Source organism: Liolophura sinensis, chromosome 1 (assembly GCF_032854445.1).
Source record: "Liolophura sinensis isolate JHLJ2023 chromosome 1, CUHK_Ljap_v2, whole genome shotgun sequence".
In the NCBI taxonomy this organism is placed as follows: domain Eukaryota; kingdom Metazoa; phylum Mollusca; class Polyplacophora; order Chitonida; family Chitonidae; genus Liolophura; species Liolophura sinensis.
In genome coordinates this window covers 10,587,127-10,600,649 of record NC_088295.1, presented here as the reverse complement: position 1 = coordinate 10,600,649, position 13,523 = coordinate 10,587,127, and the positions used below count along the sequence as shown (strand labels likewise).

The 13,523-nt window shown below is 37.6% G+C and overlaps 1 protein-coding gene across 1 annotated transcript; it reads right to left on the bottom strand.

Annotated features, from left to right (window-relative positions):
- Positions 1-11,771, bottom strand: LOC135461945 (protein Wnt-8b-like). The gene is made up of 6 exons (XM_064739277.1): positions 11,547-11,771; positions 6,969-7,002; positions 4,430-4,565; positions 2,092-2,217; positions 1,266-1,408; positions 1-501 (listed from the first exon to the last, which is right to left on the bottom strand). Exons 1-6 carry the CDS (start codon positions 11,618-11,620, stop codon positions 1-3), a joined length of 1,014 nt encoding a protein of 337 aa, XP_064595347.1. The 5' UTR covers positions 11,621-11,771.
- Between the last annotated feature and the right edge of the window lie 1,752 nt (positions 11,772-13,523).

The window sequence follows — 13,523 nt, the reverse complement described above, 5'->3', positions numbered from 1 at the left end:
TCATTTCGCGCAACGAAATTTGTTCACTTTCCTCACACATTGTTCACATTTGACAGCACAGCACCAGTGAAATTTGCAGTTACAGCTTGTGGTCACCTCCACCAAACGTTTACGAACACGCAAACCACAGCTCTTACACAGACGTTTACAACTTCTCCTCTCCCATTTCGATGCTTTGGCTTTTTTCTTGGGCCGGACGCATTCCCTGCCGACGGTTCCCTCGGTGCCGGCCGTGAGATTGGCTCTGCAATAGTCCGGGGAGGCATCCAGATACACCAAATCTGAAGAAGGGATAGCAGGAAGTACGGAGCCACTGCTCGCTTCATTGCCCAGCTTCAGCCGACCATCCTGGTAATCTACGCGTATTGCCTTGCTGTACTTTCGTCTCAAGTAGTCTCCGACCTTTCGGAACTGGGCCAGTTGCTGCCAGCATGTCTTTGTGGTACAGCTTCCTGACACTCCGTGACATTTGCAAGTCATCTTCATCGTCTTCCGAACAGCCTGAATAAAAGATTAAACACATTCGTATTAATTAAATATTGACAGTTAAATATCGTGAGTGTATAAATGTACTGACATGGATTCTGGAACCCAAGTGCAGATCTCCACATTCAAATCCTGAGGTCCGAAATGCAAAAAAAAAAATTAAAGATCATCTGTGTACTTAGCCTGCCTTCCTTACAACACATACAGACCCAAAATGCATTACTCACACACCTCTGAACCTAAATAATGTATATTATGTGTGCGTGTGCCTGTATAATCAATTGCTCAAAATAGGTGCGTTGGAAACCTCAAGTGAAATGTCATTACTTCCAGGCGTTAAGCCATAATCATTCATTCATTCATTCATTCATTCATTCATTACTTCCACGAAAAGCGCCTTCGAAAAGGTTTCTTATTAAGATCTTTTCTACTAATCCTACCAATAATATAGAAAAGCCTAGGTGTGTGATATGACACATCGCAAAAGGTAATTTCTATTCAACATTATGATACAGTTTAATTTATTTATTTGAATGATGTTTCACGCCACACTCAAGAATAATTCTCTTTTACGACGGCGGTTAGCAATACGGCAGGGGGAAATCCTACACCAGTGCATATAATGTGAAAATCAAAATTTTATTTCCCTTAATTCTACATTGCAATTTTATTATTCAGATCATTTCACATTTAAGAATTTTAACTGTACAACAAAAACATTTCAAAACATGCGATTGAACACTATACAGGTAATTTAGGTTAATAATTTGTATACTTACTCGTCGGCCTACTTCGTTGTTATGGAGATTCATTGCGGCTCGTGCGTCATTTCCGGTCTCTAAGTTGTCCACAAATTGTCTGCTTACCTGCGCTCCAAACAGAATGTTGTCGCTACAGCCTCCCCATGTCCAGTTAGGACCCCCTGAAGAATAAAAATGCGTGCAAGCACTAAGCCAGTAACGGCCATATCGACTCTACACTTCCGTGGGATGTATAATCTGTCCGATGCACAAAGCTACATGACTTCACTATGTGGTATGCCAACTGTAATCTTTGGCATAACCTCAGTGTATAGATGCCAAGGTATCACCTCCGAAATTCATACACTACATCATGGTGAATGATATCATTTCCATAATCTTGCCACGATATGTCTAAAATATTGACATTAAGCCATAACCATTCATTCTTTCATTTTCATAATCACATCACCCATTCCCATAAAATACCCAAATTTGGACTCCCAAACTAATATGCTAGACAAATAATTGTGAACTATGATTGTTTCAAAATGTAGGAAGATAGTAGACTTTTCAGCGACGACGTGAAGAGAATTGTGAAGAGAGTCGATATTTATCGGACATGTAAACATTCTTAATGTATAAACAAATGTCAATGTCCAACGCCCTGTTCCATATAAATCAACAGACAGATTTATATATCACTCGCCCATCTTCTGAGGGTCATAGGAGGCTGTACTAATAAAAGCCCTTTAAGTCCAGGTTTAAATCTGCGGTATATCACTGGCTTCTTAATAACTCCGTTAACATGAGATTAGATTTTTGGTCAAAAGGACAAAGCCAAAAGCATAATCTTGAAATATACCTTTTAAGCCATTCCTGGAGACATCACAGCTGCATTTGTCGTATGCCCCTAGACTGCAGTTCTGAGTTAGGACAAACATGACTCCAGCAGACACAATGGCATGAACAAAAGCTGTCTCTCTGTTTGCTGCATAAAATGAATCAAAACAGGGAATATAAACAATAGAACTCCAGGTGAAGCATAAACATCGCACATTCAATGTTTTGCTACTTGTTGTGAACTTTGCGGACGGCTATCTTGGATAAGCCTAGGTCTGGACATGAAATGGGCCGACAGTGCATGGTCCCTTTGCATTGTTTTAATGTGATTGTATGTTAAATGTGATGACAACACAGCAATTTGAGTAATTCTACACCAGTCATATCTAATAAATTGCAATTATGATCACTTCATTTTTTTTTACATAATTCTGTTTAAGCCATGGTGCTAGGGAGCGTATAGATTGCTACTATTTATGCATTTACATGAACAATTGGAGGTGTATTGACAAGAGGCCATATTTCACCGGTTGCGAATGACCATTTGCCAGCTATCACACTGTCGTCGCTGCTCCGGTTTTACTCTCTATGCTGTACGTCTTTAATTATAATGCACACTCTTCAGAGAAGCATATTTGTCTTCCCTGGTTCTCCTACATAACTGGCATGATACCTGCCATAGTCACAGTTTATTAACTGTTAATAGAATATGGAGTTCGTGAAAATGGTATAGTATCAAAGCTATCAAACTAAGTAACGTCTGTCACTCAATGCACGTTATGGAATTCTTAATCCTTTCATGTCATATTCGGATCAAACTACAATCTAGGACAGAGCATTTCGATATTCTGACGGGGAAAAAATTATCTGTTCCATGACATCGAAGGTTATCTCAACTTCGACGGCTTTTTCCTTTACTTATTTATTTTTTTATTTATTTGTTTATTTGTTTGTTTGTTTATTTTTTTATTTATTTATTTATTTGACATTTAACGTTTATTCAAGATTTCTTTACTTATACCATGGCGGGCAGTGCTTTGGGTGGGAGAAACCGGAGTGTCCGTGATAAATCAGCGACCTTTGGCAGGTCCCTTACAGACATACACACCATACTGTTAGACTGTGTAAACAGCCACATGGGCCCTGTCACCAGCTTGTTGTCACAAAGGCCATACGAACAATAGAATGGGAGAATCCCCAAATTCTGGACTTGAACCCGCAGCCCGTGTGTCCTCTTCATTGGAGGCCAGTCGTCTTTCTAGGCCGAGGGGTTTAACACGCCAGCGCGGCGCAATGACCCAGGAGCCCTCTCGCCATAGAAATGGCCGCCGTCGTATAAGTGAAATATTCTTCAGTATGGCACAAAATATCAACAAAATAAATAAATGGGAAACCAAACTTTTTCATGACTATGTCCTTTTCCTTTAAGAATGGCCATAGCCTCTGCCATATCTAATACCATTCACTGACTATATATTCCAGCTTCTACACGTGGCTGTCTTAAGAAGGGATAATCCAGAGAGGGTCCAGGGAATGGAAGTGTTTTCTGATGTGGGTCGCTTTAGATCTGCTTCATTTTAAACAATTTATCAATGTTTCCAGACTAGATGTAATTTTCTGGTTTATCCCGCTGATTAGATATATATAGGAGACAGGAAGACAAATGAGACGGCACTGTAAACGTTCCAGCGTAGTACTTTATTGGTGAGAAGAGCAGCAATAGTACGTGTGTATTTTAGTGGGCTCTTCATATATCCCTTGTCAAACAGTGATATCCTTTAAACTCGGTAAATGGAATTCCGGGAATGGGATTACCCTTTAAGTGTAGACGCAGACCTGTGTACAGAGGACTGTCATTTTGTACGTCGTATTCAAGAGTATTTCACTTATACAACGGCGGCCAGAATTATGGTGGAGGGAAACCCTCAACCATCCGCATGTTGATGTCAGACCTCCCCATATAAAACCCGAAAGGAAACCAGCATGAGCTGGACTTGAACTCACAGCGACCGCGTTGGTGAGAGGCCCCAGCACCTAATGAGAAGACACCAGGTTGGCCTACGTGTACTTTGGATGTAGGTGGTATAACATCCTATGAGAGCACTGCTAGTTAGTCTACGTGTACTTTTGGTAAAGATGGTATAGTCTTAAGAGAGGACTGCGATTACCCTACGTGTAGCTGGGTGCAGGTGGCGTGACGTCCGCTGAAGGGAAGCTGCTTAGCTTACATGTACTTTGGATGAATGTGGTATAAAGTCATATGAGCGGACGGATTGTTAACTGTAATACATAGTCTATAAGAGGACTGTTGGATAGTTTGGATGACGGTGGCAAAACGTCCCATGAGGGAACTCAGTTACCTTGGGTGAAGGTATCCGTGGAGAGAGGTACAGAGGTGTCGGGACAGTTCCACCTGTCCCAGCGGAACTGGTGGTGGCATTCTTCTAAGCCCTTCCGCGCCCCTCGGGCCACCCCCTCTGAGAAAGTCAGGTAAGCCTGAAAAATACAGGTTAACAGTCAACAACCCAACAAATCACCAACAAACTATATATTGATACAATTTTAACACAAATGAATAAATATATCTAGTTACGGTTACTATTATGACTAAGGTGTTTTGAATGGTGTCACAGAGAATTTGAACTAACATTGTTTTTTTTCTGTCAACTTAAAAAGTAGCAGTTAATTATTAATATATGTGTAGATTTGATTATCAATACTCTTGACAACAGTCAAGTTAGGAATTTAATATTGCAATCCAACAAAAATCTGTCCTCTGATGAAACTGTCACAGCCCATAGTGCCAAAATTCGATTCAAGCATGGGCTTGCATCTCTAGAGCACTACCGTTATATCACTCTGGAACTCAGATAGTAATGAAAAATAGCAAGGCTCTCCGAGAGAGCAAAATGTACAAATCCCCAACAACAAACCAAAGGAAAATACTCTGCGTGTATGTCCTGTCTTGTAATGGTGAATAATCGTGTGCAGATCCATACAAGATTCACCACCAAAATGGAGTCCATTGATTATTGGCACAAGAGCAAACTGTGCACAGACTTTTATCCATATTATACATGCCTTTTTTCGTGAACTTGCCACAGTTAAATGTACAAATGCCCAACTACAGACAAAAAGACAAAACTGTGCATTTATGTATTGTCATTATAAAGAATAACTTTAAAAGTGCAAAAACTACCAGGTAAAGACTTTGTAAGGTATCATAAGAGTAGAATATCTTCATTTCACGGGGTTTTAATAATACATTAAAACCAACCAACAAGGTATAAGGGTTGTGATAACATGGAACAGTTGTAAAGTTATCATCGAAAAGAAATAAACTGTCTCTGAGACATGTATATTGCTATAAATGAGGTATGTAATCAGGTATAACAGCACTGAACATTTTGGCTTTCTTGAAAAGTGCTTCGGAGAACTCTACCAATTGAACAGATTTGGGGAATTTAATGAAGAGGTACTGGAGTCATGGTGTTGGTTCGTGTGTAGACGGGATATGTGAATAACTGTGAATATATGTAGACGGGATATGTGAATAACTGTGAATATATGTAGACGGGATATGTGAATAACTGTAAATGTCTTTCCCTACGGAATTTATGATCAACCCACATGAGAAAGTGCCTTCAGAAAGAGAAAACTAGGACTTAGGTAAACCGGTAAGACAGCAACTGTTAGAAAAGACGAATGCGGTCTTGTCCTTTCAAGATTGCACCAGGCAAGATTTTGACAAAACACCAGAGATTAACCGAGAACAATAAATACTAACCTTGAGTTCTCCTCCACATCAATAGAGGACATTGGTTTTAAAACCGCGGGAGAACAACGCAAATCTCCCGATATTATGTTTAATTTTTATGCCAAGACGAGGCAAGAGAACACGAGTGTCCCCTTCAGTCTTTTTCTTATAATATCAGTAGTACACACGAATATATCTGGTAAATGAACGAAGGGAGAGTGACCGTGACAAATATTTCAGATTTATAAATGTCAAGTTTCATCTTTACAATAAATTACTGATCGATTTACATTTTAGAGGACAGGCATTTTAGGAGAGAATCATGATCTGTGTAAACGAGTATAGCAAATATGTTTAGTTTACTGACGCTAAACCGTGTATTGCCCTCCCTCTATGTTCACATAACACCGAATCGCCGGCCCAAATAATTTGCTTGCTTTCCACACTAAAAAGCGTCAGAGCAATAGTGCAACGTATCATGTCTGCCCTTACATTCCGATCTCAAAGAAATCCAAGTGCATTGTTATCAGTGTGCTGGATTATGAAAACGTGGATGTAAACCACTCGTCCATAAAATTGACTTGGCTTGAACTAATATGAATACCAACCAAACCATCGTCTTGAAAACCTTTTTTGTATACTCAAGGATTTTTTTTCCGTTTTCACCAAAACTAATCCATTTTGGATACACAACAGAAAAAATAATGTTTTGACGAAAAGGTGGTTTTGTGCGGGGAGCGATGTTCACTCAGGGTTTGTTGATGGATTTCTTTGTTACAGATTGGATACAAGAGATTAGAACTGTGACCCTGTGCGAAGCTGTCAGCTAGCCGACAGGGTCAGCTGTCTGGTTGTGAATCAAGATGGCGAACTTGATGCATTTAAGTATTTTCTTCTCTAACTTTGATACCAAAAACATTTTGTGTGCACACATGCTTACAGCTTTTACAACATCATGTAAGGACATAATATATATGATACGCAGTTCATTTAACTGACCGCTTAGCGCATAGAATTTCACACTTACTTTGGTCAAATGTCCAGTCTTTGTTGGAAGTATTTCACCACAGGTATATAACAGTTTCTGAAGATTTGAAATTCATTTCATAAAAAAATTACTCCGATAATGTCTAAAAACTTACCTTGGGTCCTGTCAGCAGAATCTTGTTAAGGGACCTGGATTTGAATCGTTAGAAAAAGACAGCCATTTAAAATTCAATTTGACAAGGACAATTAAAAAAATATAGCAAATACATCCATGCAGTCCACCATTTCTACAAAGCCTGATTCGGTTTCATCAAGTTGTACAATCTAATTAAATTACCCGAACCATTGCTGTTATATTTTGATGGACGACAAAGCATACACCTAACATGGCACACCATTTGGACACTGATTCAGTTCAGTCGACTAGAGCAGTCATCTTTTCAACTGCCATCATTGAAAACTGCTAACTACATCTTTTGACACGACTACGCCCTAATGTCTTTCATTATATATTTTCTTAGTTCTTTGTTTCTTGCTTTACGTTGAACGTTTCGTTGGGAACTGGTCTTGCGGTTATTGAGCAGGTACGTCCATTATGGTTGACGGCTGGGGTAAGGATGTGTGTTATGACACCCAAATTTACAACACCATTGGATCAATGCACTATGCATTATTTACTGTGTTAACATGCTTATATAAAAACAATTTATAAATGATTTCAGTAATAGCAGCGACAGAGAGAAAACCTCCTATCAGCATTCATTTCTTTGGAAATTTAGAATTTTTTTTCCAGAATAACCAGTTGGGGATGAATGTAAGTTCCAGACATTCATTAATGGATATTAGCGATAAGTAGTTAATTCTACACTTTTTACATGGTCGTGTATTTTGCAAAAAAAATGTACATTTCGTTAACATGCCAAACAGTGCTTCTTCGACTGAAAAAAAGATGAGCAGGATAGATATGTCTTTATGTTACGAAACTGTCGTAAAATTTAACTATGCACCAGATAAGAATAATTATTTCAAAATTCTCTGGTGTCAAAATTGAATATTTAATAAGGCTAAATTAAACGATGAATACATATAATGAATGTGTATGCATTCTGAAAGCCCCATTTCACACATATAAAAGACAGTGACATGTTTGTATGTCCCCACTTTTCACGAACGTGCTCATAGCTTCTTACCTGTTAATGGAAGTATCCTTTAAAATATTTCACAGAATGTAATTAAGAAGACAGAGTGATGCAAAACCAAAAATGAAACACCCATCAGGTACTGAAAGACACAGTGATGCAAAACCAAAAATGAAACACCCATCAGGTACTGAAAGACACAGTGATGCAAAACCAAAAATGAAACACCCATCAGGTACTGAAAGACACAGTGATGCAAAACCAAAAATGAAACACCCATCAGGTACTGAAAAGCATACACATTATATCTACGATAATGAAACCATTTTAGTCTTATGTACATGCATATTCTTAGTAATTGTTAGTGAAAAATACCAAAAAGGTTTATCCCCTCCTATATTTCAATAAATATACTTAACTAAGTTTTATCTACAATTATTTCCTTTATATAAGAACACAAAAGACACGACAATTATCCAGTTTGAGTGTTGGAAAAGCGAGAAGATTGTCGGTCATATCAGTTATATATGTGTACATATAGCGTATGAATGTTAATTGGTATTTCCTTATTTCCACAAAACTGAAGACAGGAAAAATCAACTAAAACTCAGATTGGAAGTATTTATCCGTAAGTTTAGTACCTGCCTTGCTGATTAGTCAATGTTATCAAGAAAAAAATCACCTACAGTCATGATATCATACGTATATACATGTATACACTTTTCTCGTTCATGCTCAGCAAAGGACTCTCGTGATAGTCATGAGATGCATCAGTGCATTTTATCATATTTCAGTTTAGAAACTCAGATACTGAGTATCTGAGTACTGAAATAAAAATGTGCATTTAATTTCAAGATCAGTTTCCCATGTATATAGGATCAAAATTAACGAACTACAGACCGAATCAGAACAAGTTTTTCAAACAGCAGAAGTTAATCTGCATATCTCGTGAAAAGTTGATTTGATGTGGGAAAATAATGAAAAAACGAGATTGATATGTCAAAGATGTGCTTGGTTGTGCAGACTTTATACGTAAGATATCCCGTGTAATGCAAAAACACTGTAAATATATAATACAAGTATATTAAATACATAATATGTTATATTATATATTAGATACATAATATGTTATATTATATATTAGATACATAATATGTTATATTATATATTAGATACATAATATGTTATATTATATATTAAATGCATAAATTAGTAAATAATGTACTAAATATAATACGGCTATTCAATAAAACGCGAAACACGTTTTATTGGCCATCTCATCCTTTTCATCAGACTAAAATTCCAGCTCGGAAGGAATTAAAGCTTCTGAAACTCAACATTTTATCAAACTGTTTTGAGGATTCTATGTTCGCTAAGTATATGTGATTTGCATACCGTTTATTTAACCTATAACCCATAGGTGATTATAATACATATTTACTATGTCATAGGCTGCACTACTGGAAATCATTTTTGTTCTTGCGAAATGTTTTTCTTTTTTTGTGGTAAAAATATATAACTGGGTGTTTTGTTTCATTGAAAGGACATCTTTTTCCAGGTTATATTCGACTAAACGTTTCAAAGCTTTTCTGATAAGTCTACAAAAGTTGAGGCTAAATTCATATTTTTACACCTTTTAGTCACAAGAAAGAAATGCATCAAAGTAATTAATTCGACCGACTGATTACATTTCATACTGCCAGCCATATTGCTTTTCAGATATCTTTTTTCGATGATTTCGTAGAATCTGAATTCTCCCCAAAAATGTGAGATCTAACCAGAACCCACTTTTTCATATATATATATATATATATATATATATATATATATATATAATATGCACATTTAGTCTGAAATAGACTACATATCGCGCATTTAATCTGAAGCTTTTCGCACACCGAGGACGAACTTTTTAGATTAGTTTTTCTATCTTACGCATTGTCATATTCAATTTCAGTTGCATATAGTGTATTGATAAAATTGATTCAAACCTACATGAACGTTGTAATACATGCGTAACGTGAAACTTTTTTAACAATTGTGACACCTATATACTTTTAATAAATATCATCTTTTGTACCCAAGAACAACCGGGCTATAATTTAAACAGTTATTTGATCAAATTGAGACGTGTTTTTGAGGTTTTTATATTTGAACATACCCTTGCCATGCAGTTCTGGTCTTATGTGTGCGTTTCCTCTTTGTCAATCCGTAGACATGAGAATTAGACAGAACAAAATGTTTGTTCGAAAAACTTTACTCGATTCTATAGAACGTATGGCATTAGTGCTGTTTTTTTCTGTCACAGACCCAGAGCAATTAAAGTTTAAACAAAAGGTCCTCTTCACGAATACAGTTAATTTGCTTCAAAGCGTTATTTTTAGAATGCAACAGTTTAAAGGTGTAAAGGAGAGGTAGAATGAGACGGTGGGAAATGTCTTCGTTTGAACATGTATAGGCCTATACTTACAAAGATCCAAATTTCAATAACCGTCCCGGATTTTTTTTAAATATATGATTAAGTAATTTTTACATAGCCTAATTGCGCCACCGTCAATTCGTAAAATATACTTGGTTTGCATATACAGAATTACTGGAAAAATTACAACTTCAGAATTTACTGACTCAGATGACGAATTTCGCTTCAGGAAGATCTAAGGTCAAATCATTTTTGGCTACAAATCATCGCCTTAGCCAACATTATCTGTTAACCTAAACTCAACCTGGAAAAGGATCATCCTCTTTACAGTTCAGATCTATTAATCTTACAATTTGCTGCACGTGTTTAATATATGTGCATGAGGGTGCGAGAATAGCCCATGTGTACAGCCGACTTAAGTCCCTCCATGTAAAAAAAATACAGGTTAAATTTGTTAAATTTGTTTGAAGCAGGTTTTTATTTTGATCAATGAGGCTGCAATGTTCATTGCCAAAATATGACGACATTTCAAAAAATGTTGATGACATAACTATATGTTAGCTTGACATAGTATTTATAAGTGTATGCTAACCCCTCCTTGACTGGCGATTCACCCAGCGGTTTATATTCTGGGTATGTAAGCCCAATAAGCATGGGTTCACGCTAAGTCGGATAATCGCATGCACATGTAGCCACGTATACACTAGCCTTCATAATAATTACCAGTCAAAATATAAACTCCACATGTTTGCAAGAAGCAATTTTACAAAAACAAAAACTTTTACAGTGACTAAAAAGGCAATAAACTGTGTTGGCCGAAAACCGCATAACATGTAGTTTAAAACTCAAAACTTCCTAAAACAGATCATTTCCTTGTATTTTGTTCAGGTCAACAACAAAAGAAAAGCGTAAATTAATTGCATTCCAAAGCGTATCCCCAATATCTATATACTTTTGTTAATGACAAATGCGTATGTCTCCAACAGTCTAATACATAATGTGGTATCGAAGTTTGAGATTGCATGACAACTGGCCCATATAAATAACGCCAAGGGAATATTATAGAAGTATAATGTCAGCAGAAATTCGGAGCCTCGATCGTTTTAATTTAGAATTAAAATATTCAACGTGTAGATGATTTGACGGAGTAAAGATAGCGTTGGTTGTTGTCTTACCAGGCAGACACAAGAACTGTTGACATGAAGGCTAGGAGTGTGAGAAATAGCAAATCCTTCACAAACTCGGTCATTTCACGTGACGGCTACGTCAGACCACTGCTACCTTGGTAAAATCCAAACTTCTCCCGAAAGAAATTTTTCTCCACAAAACTGCATGTCAACATTTGCAAGTTTGTTACAGACTTTGAAAAGCCGTGGAATCACCCTGCGCATCCAACACACAGCCTGTGTACAAGTAGGTCCCTTTGGTGGGGATGATTGAGAGAATTCGTTGTTTCTGCTAGTTAGTAGGATAATGATGATATTTTAACTTTTTGATGTATCCCAGCTCATAAAAGTTCGTTGGTAAGGACGGCACGCGAGCCGAGGTTTAGAGCATTGCCTCTCTGTGCTTTACTGCTGAAGTCGTATAGTTAGGTTAGCGGTTGAATCGTCTACCCCCAGCCCCTCCCAGCCTATGCTTACGGGGAGGGGTTTGTCAAACAGAGCATAGACCACAAAACAGGCTACCAACAGCGTCATAATACCGTTTATTAGCTGGATCATGGACCAAATATCTCGACCCGCCTTAATTTCTTTGGCTGACAAAGGCGGATCAGCCGTCCAATACCCACAGGTATTTCAACTACTCCGTCTGAACAACGGGACTGGTGGGGCGAGGAAATCTGTTTTGGCAGAGTGAAGTGTAGCCGCATGAACGCATTATGTACGCTATTTGTGCCTTTTCATAATGTGTATTCTGTACACTTTCACAGCTTTGCTGACACCAAAAGCAAAGCTCTTTTCCAGCAACTTTGACGGAAAACAATTTTGGGAGACTGACCCATGAAGTAGAAAGCATTGATAAGCTGCCGAAGAATGGTCCGAAATCAGATAGCATGCAGACGCTGCTTGACGACTGTCTTTGTTCAGGATGATATCTCTTTGTCAAGCCAGAATAAATCCATCGATGACAGACATATACGCGGATTTCAGTTTTTAGCCCGACACCCTTGAAAAAATCTACAAATGACAAGACCCCTTGAATTATCCCATACAGTCCAAATCACAATTTAAAAACAAAACATTCAACAGTAATTTCAAAACTTAAAATATTCTACCCATATTTTCTGACGTTGGGAATTACGAAAAACCTGCATCTAACAAATAAATTAGTTCAATTTCTTCTGCAACAATTGATAAATTGGATAATTTGCTTTCTATATAGCTGTCTATACATCATTCCACTAACAACTTATGTATGTGAAAAATCTGGTAAACTCTCCCTAAACAATAGAATCTTATGAACTATTTTAGATAGTTCTTTATTTGTTTCAAATTCATTTAGATAGCTTTATTTCTGAAGGTGATTTCATTTGAATAAACTGAAGTTGATAGATTGCCCAGACTGTATGGTTTTCACACTATCAATAAATAACCAGCTCTTCCTCTTCAAGCTCCAAAATGGCCCTTCGCTTCAACCGAAGCAGAGAGGGATTTGGGGCAGCCTTTAATTTTCTTTCTCGGATACAACCAGCTTTGTATTGAGAATCCGTATTGACGGTCGTCGGAGTGGAAGTAATTTGTAATTGATACCTGCCCTGGTGCTGTCAATGAGATAACCCAGGCGGACTGACCGCCTTCCTTCTCAACATCAGTTGCCACTTTCCAAATTACAGATTAGTTTTTGCGGACAAAGCTTCCATCAACGGCCTGTCCCGGGCTGGGCTGTGCAGCCCGATGTTATCACGCTGTCACGTGACCTGCCATAATCCACCAACACTCCAAACCACTTTCTGCAACCTTAACAACAATACCTGTTCCCGTGATCGTCAGTTTGTCGTTTTCTGTCCTCAGATCCTCCATTGATCCGTTATGGTATACCTCGGATACTTTATACAAAAACACGAACTATGCACTGTAAATGCCTCAAAGCTATCAGAGATTTTAGTAGCTAGTCAACACTACCTTTAAAGAGGTTTAAAATAATTAATA